Source organism: Excalfactoria chinensis, chromosome 7, assembly GCF_039878825.1.
Source record: "Excalfactoria chinensis isolate bCotChi1 chromosome 7, bCotChi1.hap2, whole genome shotgun sequence".
Lineage (NCBI taxonomy): Eukaryota > Metazoa > Chordata > Aves > Galliformes > Phasianidae > Excalfactoria > Excalfactoria chinensis.
In genome coordinates this window covers 10,261,336-10,279,317 of record NC_092831.1, presented here as the reverse complement: position 1 = coordinate 10,279,317, position 17,982 = coordinate 10,261,336, and the positions used below count along the sequence as shown (strand labels likewise).

Genomic DNA, 17,982 nt, shown 5'->3' with positions numbered 1-17,982 from the left:
ACAAGCTTAACTCTGGGAATTTTTTTAAAGGCACGTCAGCTGTGAAAGTGCTTTATGGTGTTAATCTCCTGTAAGGCAATTGTGATTAACTTGAAAAGGGAAAGGATGTTTATGGTGCATTTAGTAAATTAGCGTGTAGCTCTGCAAGTTTCAGTAGAAAAATGCTGAAACAATTGTATGAATGCATAGAAGTATTTCTGGGTGTAGCATTGGAATCCAGAGAAGCCCTAATGATAAGAATTTGTGCTCCTGTGTCATCTTTTGTCTGAAGATCCCAGTGTACTTTTAGCCTATGAATGAACAAGCTCGCGCTTTAGGACAGATTTCCCTCAGTTTCTCACTTCACCTTTTGTAGCACAAAGAGATGGCCCGCTGCCCTAGCCTGCAAAATTCCACACCCTCTGCTCCCTTGCTGTAATAGCAGACAATGAAAATGACCTTTTTGTATTTTCATATGAAGAATCCATCAGTGGTTGCTGTCAGGAGGTGCTGGATGAGTGGGACCATTTGTTGCAGCATGACAGTCGTTACACAGCACTGTGACAATGTGGGGAGTCTGCCTGCAAGAGAACATCTAATTGCCGTATCATGGCACAACTGGGTGCTTGTAGAGCAGCAGTACCGTCAGCTCTGAGCTTCCAGTGTTCTCCAAACAGGTGGCAGCTTCTCAGGACAGCTGCGAGGTGAATTCTCCCAGCCTTTCCCACAGGATGCATTACAGAAGCTCCCTGCACAGAACAAAGGAGCTGGATGTTGAGGTGAGGTGCATTGGCCTCAGGGATTTACCGGATGATCACATGGCTTTGGGAAGGTCTAGAGAATTGAAGGGTGATTTTTTTTCCTGCTATCAGGGTCCTGCTCAAGGTGAAACGTAACAGTTGAAGGATTTTGTGGGTTAGGGAAATAAACCTGGGAGGGTGGAGCAGATTAAGACTGTGATCCCTTGGAGGACCAAAGACCCACAAAAGTCAAAACTAGATGAGAAAAGCGACTGCAAGCACCTGGTTGTGTAAATTTCCTCTGCCAGCATAAGGTAACTGTTTAAAGAGCTCTGTGCCTTTACTGATTGCTATGATGTGTCATTCTGGGGTTAGTGCATTTTTGCATTTATATAGGGATGCTGGGGATTAGTATTAGTAACATGCTGACATGATCAGAGGAGATCAAGTGTTGTAGACAGGGCCACTGGGCATTTGAGTGTCTTGGAAAAAGTAAGTTTGCCCAAACATGTTAAATAGAGGTATAGTGAAACTCTCTCTTTGGGTATATGGGGCTATCACATGCTATTCACCACATAAGTTTAGGTGTCCTTTTGAAGCGAATTGTTTTAGTTCATTTCATAGTGATTGTATAGCAAAAGCATTTCCAGAATCATTTTATGCAGTGTCAAGATGGATTTGAATGAATGTCTAACTTGTTGTCCATTTGTCTTTGTGTCCAACCTCAGGTTGGATCATGAAAGCAGAATTGAATTAAAAAAACCCTTCTTCCTCCTTTATTTTTCCCTCAACTTTGACAATAGCAATATAGATTCAGACATATTTATTTCTATTTTAGCATCTATTTGTTTCTTGTGCACCATTGCAGGATGGCCTGGTTTGGTGGTACTTCAAAAAAAGAAGCCCAACAAGGTGCAATTTCAAAAGCAATGGAAAGGTTTGGGGGCCTTTATTTTAAAGCTATTCTCAGCAGATCGTAGCTTATTCTACTTTTCTGCTGTGCAGGTAATTATATGCAGATTGCTGTGCTTATCTGCCATACGGTCACAATTCTTGGCAAAGATGCAGTGTTGGTAGCACAGAGGGTTGAGATGCTGGTGTGTGCAGTCCCCTGTCTCCATTGTCCTGGGAACTGAGAGCTGCTCCATTGCACCTGACCAGGCAGGAATCATTTACTTTTGTAACAAACAGGCCTCTTCCTCCGCATGTTTTCCCTGGAGTAATTTGCACATGATGCAGTTTGCTTTGAGGTCTCACAAACACTGTGATTTGCATCTGGTGCTGGAGTGACTGACGGTTTGTTCCTTTGATTGCTGATTCTCACAGTTCTGAAATATGCCTTTAACTGCCAAGGCTGTCGTGTAGCTGTAGGGGCTGCAACCAGGAAGGCCGTGGGTCTGGTGAAAGCTGATAGGGATGCATGGTATGAGTTGTCCTGTCCAGGTCCCAAACAGAAGACAGGGCAGTAGCCACATAACTTCAGAGCTGTTGGTAACATTGAATGGACCACTTCCCCCCAAAAGGGAAGGCTTAAACATTAATGAATGTTTACTGCTACCAGTCCTCTTCTTTAAAAATCCCAATGGACTGCAGAGATGAAAAGCCAGCCCTGTGTGTGCTACAGTCCAGGTCCAGTTTTCTGAAGGCATTTGCCTGGATGTTTTCACACAAATACTCCGTTACAGGAGTGCTGAGGAGAGGTATCTAATGTTTTCTCAGTACTCTGCTAGTGATCTGGGGATGGCCAGAAGTTTTTGTTCTCAAAAGATATATTTTCTCAGTTACTTCGGTGAACATTTTATAAGCTAGTAATAAATCTGTGTGAATCTGAGATTGCAGTGGAAATACTGGCTCCAAAATAGAAAACGTATTGAGCTGTCTCACTTGTAATGAAAGGCTGGGAAAAGCCCAAGGGGGAAAAGTGGTACAAATGTTGGGTAGCCACGGACAGAGTTTAAAGACAAGAAGTTGTGTGGGCATCTATAACTGGTGACATCTCTCCACTTCTATAAAAATTCGGGCTCAGATGAATGACTGTAGAAACAGGAGATTGTCGGCGTTTCATTTCTTTAGTAGATAAAAACCTAACTTGCTTTTCAGTCAAGTGCTAGGTTATGACAGCAATTAGGATGAATACTTGGAGAGATGTTTCAGTATTTCTGGTGTATAATTTTGAATGTCAAGGTGCTCTGACACTGTGTGTGATACAGGACAAGTTAGTTATGAAAAAAGAGTTATAAAAAGGATTGTTCTCTTCCCTGGGGAAAAATACAGTGCAAAGAGAGTTAGCTGAAGCACTCTAGTATTTCTGCTAAAATCAGAACGATGTATCCTGAGGGGTACATTCACTGGTTCAGGATTTTCCAGATAGATCCGATTCTAATCTTGGATGCAAGCAGAAGATGGTCAAAGTCAATAGTTTCACTGGTGAAAATAAGTATGAATGAGATTAGAAGTAGATTGATATCTCTGGTCCATGTGACCAAAGTGACTCGAATGGCACATACATCAGGCCCTGATTGAAGGAAGTGCATATGCATTCTCCGCAGTCTCCCTGAAGCCAATGGGATTGAAAGCACAGTGTGGTAAGCTTTGGAGGGCTTTGAAAGAGGAGACAATGGCTGAGGCAAAACAAAAGAGCAAGCCATCAAAGGATGTAAAGCAAAATGACAGGAACAAAGTGACAAGCTAGAAAAATGCTCTTTGCTCCCACATTCTGAATGGCTGTAAAATCAGCTTTGTACTCATTAGAGCCAATGTAAAGGAACTTGCTGTAAATGAAAATGAATGGCTTAGAGGCTGGTGTTTTGAGTTCAGGCATGTAGGTGAGTGCAGGAGGCACAAGGAAATGCCAAACTCTTGAAGCCATTGTGCAGAAGAAAGGAGCAGGAGTCAGAGGTGGCCTAGAGGCAAAAAATTTGCAGTGAGGTTAGAAGAAAAAGAGGACTGTCTCAGGTTTCAGCTTTGAGTAACAAACCAGATGCTCTCCACCTCTACAGCATTTGGCACTCTTTACCACCTTTCGTCCATGGTTAGAGTGCTGTGCGGAGCTACCAGAGAGCAGGCTGATGTTTGCATGTTGATGGGGGGAATCAAGTCCCAACCAGGTCCATCTGTGAGTGAAATGTGATCTAGGGGAGAGAAATCCCAGAGGTTATTTGTGAAGGGAAGAGGAAGATGGAATGACAGTTACAGGCACATTGGGATTTTGCTTTCAGTGAGACAGACTGTGCTTCTGAGGGAAAAAAAAGCAGGAAGAATAAGACAGATATGGGCAACAAGAGCAAGAAAAGTGGCCATGATGTTTTAGAAGATAGTTGTGGAGAAGTGAAGTGATTAGAGGACAAGGGCAGATTAGATGTTAGGAGCTGTAGATGTGGGGTGAAAGACCTGGCTCAGCAAGGTTGTATGCAGAAAATAAAAGATACATGCATTGTATGCACTAATATACAATAAATAATGTACAACAACTACAAGACAAATAAGTAATTACTATTGCTGGTAGAACTAAAAAGCCTAGATATCAAACTTTTGTTTGTTTTATATTCATCTAAGGGCTCTGCCTTGAAGAATTTAGGCTCATCTTTTATATTATGTCTTAAATAGTATCAAGCAAAAAATGTATAAAAGTAACTACAGGATCTTCTCAGGACAGTCTTTATGATTTCAGTCTCTTGTTTAAGGAAAGGATGAAAAACATTGTTTTTACATGTTGTCAAGTTGCCACAGCAGTCACTGTTCCCCAGAGTCTGGCACAGCATCTAAAATAGGAGTGGGGATGTCCAGCAAGAATGAATGCTCTCTCCACTGCTCAGTCTCTGGTCCGATCACCACAAAACACGCTTTTGCTTTACTTGCTTTGACTGTTCGGTTGTGTGCACACAACGTGGTTCCTGAACCATTCCTTTGAGCCATAGCAACCTGCTGACATTTGCTAAAAGTTTGCTATTAGCCTGGTTTTTGTTTCAGTGAGCTTTGTGGATGTGAGATGTACCGACATGTCAGCTCTGCTCACTGTATATGTGAAACAGATACTACAGAGCAGCAGAGCATGAGACTTCCCCACTCTTCCATTCTTCTGTAGGTTGTGGAGACACTGCTGCTTAGGGAGAGTAAGGTAGACTTCCCCTTTTATAATAAGAGAACAAATTGAATTATAATGTTTTTTGGTTATTTGTTTTTTGTTTTTTTTTTTTCTTTTTTTTTTTTCTTCCTTTTGATGCTGACAGGAACTCGCCAGACCAAGAAACCAAGTCAGTTCTTGTAGGCTACCAAGCAAAGATTGCATGATACTCTGTTGGTGAACAGCTGTCTATCTGTCTCAGTCATCAAAATACTTGTAGCACAATAGACATAACTGCATAGTAAAGGAATGTGAGCTCGGCAACATTGCCACTGGCAGGATATAAACACCTTAAAGTTTATCAGGACTTTGGGAGATGTTTATTACTTTAGTCTTACTAAGCCCTTATCGCAAAAGGAAAAACACAGAAATTGGAAGGTGGGCATTTTGCTTATCAGAAGAGATAGGCATGGTAAGATTGTAAAGGCAGATGTTTTGATCTGTGAAACTATGACAAATCAAGCATTTATAACACAAATTCATATGCATGTAAGATCAGAGAGGATCGAGGTGCTCACATAGTCTTTCTATAACACCATCAGAGGACTTTGCTTTACTTAAGCCCATGTATGTCTGGTGATAAGTCCTAGTCTACAGCAGATCTTCTGGCAAAGTTCTCTGAACAAAGTGTCAGCTCTGCAGTGTTGGAGAGTCCATCACCATCCCAAGTCCAGCGCTCCTTGCTGAAGCCAGGAGCCTTATTTCTGATCTGAATTTCTCCTTTTACTTTTAGCCTTCAGTTCTTGTATTTGGTTTTCAGCAACTATGATTGGCTTAGCAAAAGGTTCATGGAATGTCTCCTATCTCTGGCCCAAAGAGCACCTATTATCAAATTTCTTTTGACTAAACATATGTATTAATAACACCAATAAGCCATCCCACAAACATCTGCCTTTTAAGCTCACTCTCATTACTGTTGTCAGTTGCAGGGAAGTCTGCAGTTTTCATCTTCCTTGAAGCTTGAAGATCATGTTCAATTAGCAGCCAATTCAGTGTTAGACAGAGAGACGTTGTGGTTTTTTCTTGGACAAACACGTACTGCTTTAGCTGCTGTGATACCAGCAGCCTCCATAAAACTTGTCACTCACTGGTTGCTCGCCATAAACTTCAAATCAACTTCAGTCATTGTTTCTGAAAACACAGTCTTCATTTTAATTATTTTCCCTATGTCTGGCCTTAAATGTGTGGCCTTATATGTGTTTGCTTTAAAACAGATAATCTTTGCATCCAGCCCATCTGGTAGAGATAGAGAAGCCAGGCATTGGTACAAAGTGAGCATCTTTATTTGCTGCAGTCATTTGTCACTGACAAACTTCATCACTCTGTATTTGTTTCCAGTTGTTGGTATGCGATTCTGACTCTCTGATCACATGAATGTTACCACTAGACTCAGCAATACGAGTCATAACTAATTGGTGTATTAAATGGACTATTCCACTTCTTGTTTATTAACTTGAGTTCGCAACATTAGAGTCTACACAATTAGAGAATCTCTTCTCTTTGAATCCCTTGGTACCTTGATTAATTTTAATCTTGACGTCTTGATTTCTGGCTAAATGAGTGCTCATTTTCACCCTTGTCTTTTGTCATTAGCTTAATACCCTCCTGAATACTGTAGCTTGTCTCCTGAAAGACTTATTCCCTTCTGCTGAAATGATAACCAGCCACGCTGTACACTCATTTTTTCTGTGCAGAAGATGGACTTACGCTGCTAAAAATTGAGGCACTGCATTTCCTACTTAGCTGATAGTTTCTGGAATTGCAAAGAACACTTTAACCTGTACTGCAGCCTGCAGAAGTGAATGCTGTTTTCATTCAGAGTATTCGGTTCATTTTCCTGCATATTAAGTTCCTTTCACTGACTCTTGGTGGTTTCATAATCTTTCTTCATGGGTACATCCCACATAGCTATTTTCTGTCCATCTAGTTGGATGGTCAATACTTTGACAGTTTTGGAGTCAGCAAATGCCAGTGATTGGATCCTTGTTACTTGTGAAGTTGGTCCAGATCACCTCCAGAGGTCCCATCCGACCCCAAACAGTCTATGGTCCCATCAGAAACTCTTCTCCCAGCCCCATCTGGAGCAGTTTTCTCTGTTCTCCAGTTAATGGACTGCCAACCATTTTATGTGGTCTGCATCCTGCCTTCAGCAGGCAACTGTAGTATTATAAAGACAATATGTGTTTCTACCCAGCATGGAATAGCAGCTTTTGTGGTGTGTGTGTTCAGTAGAGGAAAACGAGCCAATTGAAGTGTTGCATTTTTGTTTTTAATTACATTCTTGTTTCCTTCCCAGGCTTCTATCTTCTACATACTTACACGTGTGCCTCTGGAGGAAAGATTCAATAGACCGATGAAGTTTAACTGGAATGTATAAAAATAAACCAAGATTTGTAATGTTGCATGTTCTGCAAAAACCCAGTTGCTATAGGGATTTTTGCAGCAATGCAATCTGTCATCTTTCATTTCTCAAAGCAGAGGTTTTACATTCCTTGAGCCAAATGATAGTTTTCTTGCCCAAACTTTGGAGACTGTTCAGTGTCATGTAGATGGACTAGTTACTATGGGACAGCATTACTCATCCCATCTGTACATAAAGGAGTCCATTATACTTCACTGCATATGGTTTGTATTCAGAGTTTCATTCATGGTAGTTGAAAGTGTCCAAACTGCTGCAGTACAGAAGTGAAACCCTGAGAAGATTCTCCTTCAGTCATTACCAGCCAACAGAACGTGCACTTCAACCTTCTCATAAACTCGCCCTAATCTCTCTGATTTCAAGGCAGCTCTTTTTCTCCTGGCCAAACATCCTTCATCAGCCCTCACCTGCTCGTGGAACCTGCATGAACATCTCTGTTTGGAATCAGACTTGCAGTTTGACTTTAACATGCACAATTTATTTTCTTTATATTTCTTACTCATAGACCTGCTGAAAAGGCAATAGGTTAATTATTACCTGTTTGGAATTATATACTAATTTTGTTGTAAAGAGCTTAACTGCTGGTTTTAATGCAATCCAAGTTCAGCTGCTACCCGCCCAGGTAAACCTGCCAGGCACCATAGATGGTTTATCTGACATGTTAGCTATTAACAGTTTCTGCTCTTGTTAGAGCATGAAGTCTCGATCGAGTTCTTCCTGTTTGTTTTGCTCCTTTTTTTTTTCCCTCATACTCTTCTTGTGTGAAGGTTTCCTAAAATTAGAACAACACTTTTTTGTTAAGTACACACAGTTTTTCTGAGGGGGAAAAAAAGAAATCAACAAAAAACAACAGAAAGTTCTGCTATAGGAAACTAAAAACTTCTTAGGATTCACATCAAAAACACAAGACAACCCTTTTGCCAACACTCGCCCTCCATTACAACAACAACAACACAAAATCAAGTGAAGATTTCATGGGCTGATTCTAATGGTGACGCATCACTTTTGAACAGTTTTTGTTTACCTGGTGGCGTCCTCCCATATTTTTGCAGCAAGTTAACACAGAGTCTGAATGCAGGAGTGTTTTGCTTATCTTTGACAGTTTTTCAGAGGTTGGAATTTGTGTAATAAAAAATTTCTCATGATAAGACAAGTAAGATTGGCTTAGAAAAGGTACGACTTTGTTTTCCTGTTCCACCACAAAAGATTCTTCCCTCCAGCCTCCACTCCTCCATCCATCTCAGTTCTTCCAAAGAAAGAAACAAAGATAACTTCTGAGAGAGAAAGGAAAGTCGTGTACCCCAGCCTGCATGTCTCAGCATGGACCAGTGCCGAATCTGCGTCTGGTTTTGAGCTTTTATGTCTACTCCTGTGTTTTGATGATGTATTAGAGTTGTTTTTAACCCAGAATCTAAAAGATAATTTCTGTTCAAGGCTCCCAGGTTGGCAGCTTGAAAATCTACTTGAAGTGGGGAAATGATTCAAGTTTATCTGATACTTTATAAATCGGTCTTATTTGTAAGGAAACAGCGACATTAAAGCAACAGTGTTCATGAAAAACACCAAATCAGCAGATTAAACCCAAAGAAGTGAGTTCTTTTATTCCATGTCGTATCCTATCCAGTAACCACAGCCTGTAAAGTAGACGGGTTTAGTAAGGAAAAAAACATATTTCAATTCTGTGACCTCACTGTTGGCATCTGGTGTCCATGAGTGTCCTAGGATAACCTGGCCTCTGGCTGTCGTTCCTGAAAAGCACAAGGCTCCTGTAGGTCCTATGCCACCTCTGCCAGCCCTGTGCAGGATTTGTGTTGCAGGGCACTGGGTGCCATAGTGCTTTGCACCCTTGCAGCCCAATGACTGCTTGGTGTCTGGTTGCTGCTGGAAGGCCTCCAAAGAGCACCCAGCTGGGGAGGTAGTCAAATACTAAAATTCCTTGCAGATGGTGATCTTTTCTGACCACTGCCACAAACTGTGCTGACCTTGTCAGATAGAAGTGGAAGGATAGTAGGGACAGCAGCTGGGGCTTGTTCTCAGGTGTATTTCAGATTGCTTCCCATCACACGCCTGGCACCATGTGAAGTAGTGCAGCCTTGCATCTTGTTGAAAATGGAGTATACCAGCAGGCTGCATTCCCTGGAGCAGGGTACAGCTCTTTCACCAGACACTTTTAGTTCTCCATTTTGCTTCCTTGAAGGTTCTCTGGATGTTTTCTGTTTCTCTCCCTTCTGTGCTGTGCCTTCCTTCCAAGCTAGATACCATGCCATGGCGTGTCTTTGTCTCCTCAAAAAGAGGCAGCACCTTTTTTTGCAGTCTCTCTTTCCCTTTCCTGTGCCATTATTTTCTGTCTTTGCCATCTGATCCAATGTCTGATGCAGCAAATACAGACACCTACAGCTCAATCAGGTGCTCAGAGCCTGGTCCAGCCTGACTTTGAATGCCTCCGAGGACGAGGCATCCACCACTTCCCTGGCAACCTGTTCCTTTAGGAACCCATTACTCTAGATCCCACAGTCATCTGTGCCAACATTTCTCCTCCCCTTCTGTCTCCTTCCCATTGTGCATTTCCAATACCTCACCTACTTTCTTTACCTCAGTAGGCAGAGTTGTGCTCAGTGGGGCCTGGAAGAGCCCCTGATGTTCTGGAATTGGTTGGAAGTGATATTCAGAGGTGATCGCATTACAGAGGAATGCTGCCAAGAGCCAGGCAGTCCCGGCTGCACCCTGACCCCTCACAGCAAGGCTGGAGTGATCCTTCCCCATACTTTTGCTTTGCTGTTGCCATATGGAAAAGACAGATGGTGTTGATCAGGAAGTACATCTAGAAGCATATCTGTTTCATGCCATACGTGTAAGATTTGTTCATTAAACTTAGAACTCTCATTTAAAGCCAATTAACAGAGTGATTTGAAGAGACTTGTTGTTTTTGAAGTTCAAAAGAGATGCTAAGTCTCTGATTTCAGTCTTTGTACATTCCAGAGCCTGTATAACTATTGCAGTGTTGCCAGCTCTCCTGGTTGGGGTTTTAGATTTTTCTTCTTTTTGTTGTCACTCCCCCAGCACCCTTTTCCCCACACACGCAATCTTTGGAGTAATGTGATTTTTGCCACAGGCTGGAACCACTCGGTGAAGCCTTGTGAGCTACCAGCTGTCTGGCCAGTTTTAGCCCTCCATTTGGAGGAGAGCTGGCAGAACTTGTTTGTCTTTCTGTTCTCTTTGCTGAAAGCTCCTTCCTTTCTTTCGTCTCGTATAACTCTCCACTAAGTGGTAGCTGGGGAAGGGGATAGAAAAAGGGAAGCCTTGAGCTGCAGGGTCTCCTCTTAATGCCACTCTGTCAACATCTTTGCTTCTTTTGTACCCTCCCCACAGCGTCTCCCGGGGGGGTGAGGACCCACCAGAGAAGCCTTCTAAAGCTTGGAAGAATCATAGAATCACAGAATGGCTGGGGGTGGAAGAGACCTCAGAAGTCATCCAGTTCCAACCCCCTGCTGCGCACAGTGGTGCCGACCACTAAATGGGGCACCAGCTCAGCCTGCCCAGGGCCCCATCCAACCTGGCCTTGAACACTTCCAGGGATGGGGCATCCACAATGGGGCAGCAGGGGCTTCCAAGCAGAGAGCCATCACTTTGCATGTTTCCCCTTTCCCCCTCTCCCCCCAGCACACAGTGCTAATTTCCAGGTGTTACCAACCCTGGAGGAACCCAAAACTGATTAGTTCTGAATTAACATTTATTCTGCTTCTACTTGAGAACGCTGCTCTGTGAATACTTTGTAGATCCTTCAGCACCAGGCAGCATGTTTGGATAGTCCCAGCGCTGAGTAGAGGCATGTGGGCAGAGTAAATGTTCTTTAGTAATCTGAAGCTGTTGCTGATATAAAAGAAAATAGAGGGGTCAGGTTTTGCTCTGGTATAGAGCTTATGACTTCACTGGGTTAACTGCTGCTACTTCCGTGTAACTGAGAACATAATTTGGCTCAAACCCTGGGAGACTGAAAAGGATCACAGCAGCCACTGTATTAAGGCAGTGTTTAAAACGGTTGGCTCGTGCTGAATTTCATAAGCAGATTGTGTATTCAGAAGGCTTTAGCTCTAGAACACAATCCCCTGCAAAGGAAGAGCTGGTGGGACCAACTCTTTGTTTATCCTAACTAAAAAGCTACTAGCAGTAGCTGCCAAATGCTGCATTGTGTCAGTGTTGGGGTGGTGGGCAGAACCCAGAACCCACAGGTGCTCAAGGACAGGGCTTGGTGGGATTGTTCCAGCTTCCAGGGGTCAGGTTGGGGAAGGAAAAGGGGGGATCCTGCTGAAAAAGGACTCCCAAAGAAGGAAATGTGTTTTCAAGCAAAGGATGTGCGGGGTGGGGGTATGTCTGATGAGGATCTGTTTATTCCCAAAGCCCATCCCTTTTCAGGCTGATGCTCTCCAAGAGACAGGCAGCCTGGGACAGAGTGTTCAACTATTGCCCAAGTGCTTAGCAGGAGGGATTGTTTTATTAGGAAAGTTTATGGCTCCTGGTTTTCCCTCAAAGGCAAATGTGACTTTGTTGTTTTTAATTCTGCTGGGATTTCTCCCTTTTAATATACAATGCAGCTGTTAAAATAGTTGGGGTTGTCCAGGGCAAATCATATAGCACTTTCCTTGTTCAGATCTCAGATGGCTGCCTTTTTAGTGTCGCTGCAGAATTATATTACAGGGCATATGAATAGTGCCGGTATTAGTGTCAAAATCAATTACCCAGCCCTCCTCCTGCAGAGAATGCTACAAACCTTAGGAACAATCTGAGTAATCCATTTTGGGTTTCTAATTCTGAGTAATGACGGAGGGCAGGGACTTGTGCTTGAATAAGTGCACGGGGTCTTTCTCCGTACAGTCACTCCTAAATGCATGCTCTTTACAGGAAAATGCAGGCTCCCTGTGAAACCTTTTTTCATGCCAAATGTCTCGCTGCTAAGATTAATCTGTCATTGAATTTATAAGTTCTGTGTGGCACAGAGCAGCGAGAAAAGTTTAGCATTGAACAGAAAGCAAAGCATACATTGCTTAAAAAATGAATGCCGTACTTCTGGATGGTGTGGATCGAGTGCTTCCAGCCATATATCTTCTCGTTCCAGTAATAAAAATACTTCCATGCGACTGTGCCTCCATTATCTCAAAGCACCTTGCAGACAGGGCAGATATGGTATTGGTGCCCCTTTGCTCCACAGGACAGTGTCTGGCTGGGAGGATGTTTGCATCCTCTGGGCTGGGACAGTCAGCTCTGGGATGGACGGCTGTTGGAGGGGAGCAGCTTTTGGTCATTGCTGCCCAGGGGGAAGGCTCCAAAAGTGAGAGCCTCCAGGCAGCCCTGCCCAGAGTGCCTTGGCAAAGCAAAAATCATTACAGGCTTATTATCCTAAATCCTTGAAGATTAGAGATGGTGCTTTTTTTGTTGTTGTTGTGTTGGGGTTTTTTTGCTAATCTATTATTAGGGATAGATTTACTTGTTTAATGCAACCTTTTATTTGAATCATATGATTTTATTATTATTATTATTTTTATTTATTTATTTATTTATTTATTTATAATTCCAAATTTGTTTGGCAACAAAGCATACAGCTACAGATGCCAGGTTTTTAGACGTGGGCCTGATCTCTTGTCAAATTTGGGTTGGATGAATGACACATCTCTAAAGCCGGATCCCTACTGAGGTGCCTGTGGCAAGGGTTTAGAGATGCCACTTGAGGCACCTCTCTGAAAAAGAAAACAGGGCTCTGATCTGCACGCTTCGCTGGAGAGCAATTTCTGTTTCCAGTTTCCCCCTCCCCTCCCACTGCCCCCCAAGGAAGCCTCCCATGGGGTCAGGGCGGCCTGGGGCTGTGAGGGTGAGCGGCTGGTTTCAAACGGGAGCGCAAAGCCCTGAAAGCAGGGACTAAGAAGAAACAGGTGGGGGCTTGTAAGGCAGCCTCTGAGGTTTGTTTGCTTAACGAACAGAAGCCAAGGCTGTCAGGCCTAGGTCAAATGCTCTTCCAGTTTGGGTGTATTTATGTCATACATGATCTGTAACCCAACCTGGTTTCAGGATTAAACGGCTGTGAAGTCCTGGCCCCCAGGAACCCATCCCATGTTTGCCACCAAACCCAGTACATGCTGGGACAGGACCTCAGGGCTGTCTCAGTGCTCACTGGAGCATCACTAAAGCCTGTAATTGCATGGGTGTCATCGTTTCTAATGTGAGCCTTGCTGTTTACAGCTGCAAATTGTGACCACATAGCTGTCACTTAGTGGTGCCGTCAACAGGGGCTGTGCCTGCAAGGCACCTGGGATCACCACCCTGCTGGAGTGGTGGTGCTGGAGGGGTGCCATCAGGAATGGCAGTGCATTCATGGAATAGCCAGTGTGGTAAGGCAGCTGGTAAGTAGAGGAGGAAAGAGTTAGGACATCTGGTCTTGAGTGGAGAAACAGAGGGTGTTGAACAGCAGGGGAACCAGGGAGAACAGGACTGTGTGCTACCTCTGCTAAGCTGGGAAGGGCTGGTGCTTAGAGCTTGGTAATAAGGAACAGTGATAGCAACAGCATTTTGTTTGGCATTTTGTTTTCCCCGCTGGAAAAGTTTAAGTTGATACAATGGCAGTAAGACTACCTGTACGCAAAAAGAGTTCTCTGGTTTCCCAGCATCTTTTGGCTGCTCCATGCAACCCCAATAAGAAGACAGGTAGGATGCTCCAGAGCGTCTCAGGAGATGAAAATTTTGCATTTCAGAATTTGCATCTGAAAAAATTGTGGGTCTGCATTAAAAATAGAAAGGAAAGGAGGAATTAGCAGTGGGTTCTCCCAGGCCCAGCCTGGGGCTGGGAGTGCCAGGAGGCAACTGGAGGCACTGGAAATAAAACAAGTTAAAATGAGGGAAGTGAAATTATTTGAATGCCTGCACTTTTAGTAGAAACCCCAGTTATGTGGGATGCACGTATTGTATTTTCTTTGGGAGACAAGAGAAGTTTGATACATGAACAAATGATCAAGCCAGCAAGAGGTTGAGAGCTGTTGTTTCTTTAAATGTTGCTTGTGCTTGGATGCCTCCTGTTTTGTGGAGCTTTCACCTGTGCTTAATTTGCCATTTATAATGGGTGTGAAGCTGCAGCTGATTTTCCCCTGGTCAGCAGAGGAAAATTTCCTTGGGAGGGAGAGGAATCAATGGATGTTGGTCCTTACCACCTCTCGTCTTCTCCAGACCTACTGTGGTTTACACCCTGATTACCACTGAGAAGGTGAGGTTGTGGGTTCAGCACCAAGATACTGAATAAACACCAATTGGGAAAACAAACAAACCCAACTTTGTGTGTTTTTATCTGCATTACCACTACTGGAAACGTTTTAACTAGTTCCTTTATTTTTATTTATTTATTTGTTTATTTGGTTGTGATGTTCTTGTAAGGGACAGATACATTGTTTTTTTTCTCATGCTAATCCCCAGTAGCTCACCTGTCCCTCAGTCCTAGAAAGCCTTTTAGACTTTATGATTTAACCTGAGTCCAAAAGAGGCCAAAATGTGTGTTGGTCCTGGTCCCTTTAGGTCTTCAGTTGCTTCAAGCCACTCATACCCTTGTGGGGCTGAGCCCTTGTTGGCTGTGGCTGACTGCCTTATTGACTGTGTCTCCACAGTTAGGAACCCAGGAAATCTTTGCTGCTTGCAGGTTACTTTTGAGCTCTGCTGTTTCCTTTTTGTCTGTTCTGTGAGTGACCAGAATCTGGCTTTGTTCTTTGTCCCACAGGGTTGCTGAGCTCGAAGATGAACATCTAAGATGGAAGCTTCTGCTTCAACTGCTGCTGGGAAAAAAGAAGGAAAAGGTGCGGTTCTGGAGGGGGATGGCTTTACAGAGACGGGGAAGAAACCCACTCCTTTAGCAGCTGCAGGAGCAGCAGTGGCACAAGGAGGTACTTTATGTTTTCCACACTTTGAAAGCAGCAGGGGTGTTTTTCATTAGACTGTAAGAATTTAATAAGCACAGTGGCATCTGTCCTCCTGTGAACACGCTGAGTTTATTGGGGTTCTCGGCCATCGGAGGTCATGGGAGGGAGAAGCTGTGTCACCACATGGTATCAGAACGTCGCTGCCCCTAACTGCCACTCCTCATGCACTGTCTTGTGTCTGGGTAATGGGAGGTACCCATCAGAGAGCCCATCGCTATGGCTGCTGTGTAACTGGTGCTGCGTGGTGGAGGGCTGCAGTGTCAGCTGCTCCTCTGTGGAGGGTTTAAAGCAGGGCTGACCCTGTTATCGGGGTTGGGGAGGGTGTTGTGCACCGGCTGTGATCCCACTAATGAGTTAAACAGGCTGCGTCGTCTTCATCTGTCACTGCTGAGATTTCACAGTTTGGGAGGAATTTGGGTCCTACCTCTGCACAAGGGCTTTGAAAATAAAGACCCTTCCATCTGTGCTGTTCCTGTTACATCAGAAAGAGTTCAGGTCTTGGCTCTTTTTTATTTAAATTAGTATTTCTGGCAAAGTTATGGTTTTGCTGGTGTTGGAGTCCAGTAGGGAGCTTTGCGTATGGTTCCATGCTCAGTTTTGGTGGGTGTGATGCTGATGTTCTGTGGACACTCAGGATTGGAGCAAGCAAGATTGTGCCCCATGAAGCCACATCCCTTACTGATACATGTGTGCATGGAGCCAGTGGTTCTGCGGAGTAGTGCCAGGGCCCTTCCTGGTGACTTCTGCTGTGGGAGGGCTGTGCTTGGTGGGGACCAGGACAGGGTGTCTTTTTTGTGCAGGGCATGAGGAGACAAACTTAGAAGGGGCTGCACCAACTTGAATGTGACAAGGGACATTCCAGCTGTGTAAACTTTGTAGGCAGTTCTTTGGTTGTTGTTTAAAATATACTTTATTGCTAGCCAGATTCTACCCTAAAATGAAGTCTTCTCCACCCCTTCCTTCACCACTCAGTGGTTTCTCAGGAGAGCAGGACAATTCCTCTGTAGCCTCCTTTGTTTCTTACAAAGCTCATCTGGAGAGTTAGTGTTTTCTGTTGGCAGGTCCTGGCCCAGAATGCTTAAATCTTTGCCTCTCCTTTCTATTCAACACCTTTGTTATCCAGTTTTCATTTACACTCTAACCTGGGAAGACTTAGTTGTGCAGAATGAGGAAGCAGCTGTTCTATATTCTCTCAAATCAGTTCACAACTTTGTTAAACTTTGATAGCTGAAGAAAAGTGTTTCTTTAGCGTGTACTAAAACTCAAAGGCCTGTGTATGTGCTATTGCGAACAACACCACCTTCCCATCTGGCACGTGGACTGGGAGTGCCTCTGCTGAGGATGCAGGCTGTGCCATGGTCACAGGGATGTGATGGAAATCAGAGTCCCCCCAGGTTGGGATGTTTATCAGCCTGCTCAGTACTCCACAGGCTGGGTTAGTTTTTAAGCATCCAGTTTTATGTGTCACATTAGCAGTGTGCTCTTTGGAAGGAATGATTTACGGGCTCAATATTTTGCCTTTTATTAAGAGGAAGTGAGGAAGTGAGTGGAGGATTGTTTGAAGATGTCAGGAGAAGCATGATGAAAGCATTGTGTAATGAGATGTAAAGAGCGAAATCTATATCACGCTGGGAAGAGAAGTGCTAATAAATGACCTGAAGTGGCCAGCAGTGAAGTAGCTGGTGATGGGCTCCAGGCGCCAGGCTCTGCAGGTAATACACATGTGTTGGGGCTCAGGGGCTTCTGTCTGAACTCTGCCCAGTGATAACACTTGCTCCTGAAAGGGCACAGTGCTGGTGCTTCTAAGTAGAGAAATTAATCCAAAGTCTCCTTCTAACATCAGTGAACTGCAAGATGTGATGTAGCAGATAACAACAAAAAAGCTGTGTAGCGGTACTTACATAGTGTTCATACTAATATAACATATTTGCTTCACTAAACTAGTGTAATTACAACAGGCTGGGAATATACATATTTATGCTCATATCCTTAAAGAAGAAAGCAAATGAAGCATGGAGATTAATTATGTTGTTCAGCTCAAGGAGGGAACAGCAGCAGACAGGCTTTAAAGGGAGGGCCGCCAAGCTCCCCACCCTGCTTCACGGACATACCAGTGTGTCTTTTATTCCCTCCAACACCAGCTCTTGATTTTATTTATTGTAGAGGTTTTACTCTTTGTACTTGCATGTGAGAAAGTGGCAGCAAAGCTCAGCTCGTGCTGCAGATCACCAAGCTGTGCTCTGGAGGCAAAGAGATGTAATTTGCAACACATTTCTCCTTTCTTTACTGAGTCACACAGATGGAGTGCCAACATGGCATGTTCCTCTGATCACAGGGCTTTCTTTTTTCCCTTGCAGAAATGAATAGATTTATAAGGGTTTGTTTACAATTAAGGTAATTGAAGCAATAAGCTGAGCATTAGTTAGATAATTGAAAAATAGCTTTTTAATTATATTATTATTTAGACTATATTTCTACACTGCAATAATATGTCCAGTCCCCATTAGCAGTTCTCTTGCTTAAAATATTTGTCCTAAATGTTTGTAGCCTTGAATAAGTTAAGTTATATTTTTAGGAAAAGAGATCAGCACTGTTGATGCTGTCAATGGGGAAGAGTCCCTTCATGCTTACAACCCGTGTTGTATTTTTAGTGTCCTAAAGCTACCATTTTAGAGCTCTTCTTTGCATTTTTTATATGTGGTATCTAATTAATCAGATGATCAGAAACTGGCCTTACACAAAAGCATAAGGAATTCTGTCTGAATTTTCTAT

The 17,982-nt window shown here is 43.5% G+C and overlaps 1 protein-coding gene across 7 annotated transcripts in view; it reads left to right on the top strand.

The window, feature by feature from the left end:
• GLI2 (GLI family zinc finger 2) overlaps positions 1–17,982 on the top strand; it is a 172,700-nt gene that overhangs the window by 31,964 nt on the left and 122,754 nt on the right. For 3 of the 7 annotated variants that reach the window (XM_072341083.1, XM_072341081.1, XM_072341076.1), the window contains exons 1-2: positions 14,404–14,507; positions 15,012–15,174. In XM_072341083.1, the coding sequence (XP_072197184.1) occupies positions 15,042–15,174 (133 nt within the window). In that variant the 5' untranslated portion in view covers positions 14,404–14,507; positions 15,012–15,041. Of the gene's footprint in view, positions 1–14,403; positions 14,508–15,011; positions 15,175–17,982 lie in introns of those variants that run through there. The other 4 variants (XM_072341078.1, XM_072341080.1, XM_072341077.1 and 1 more) reach the window with 4 other exon arrangements.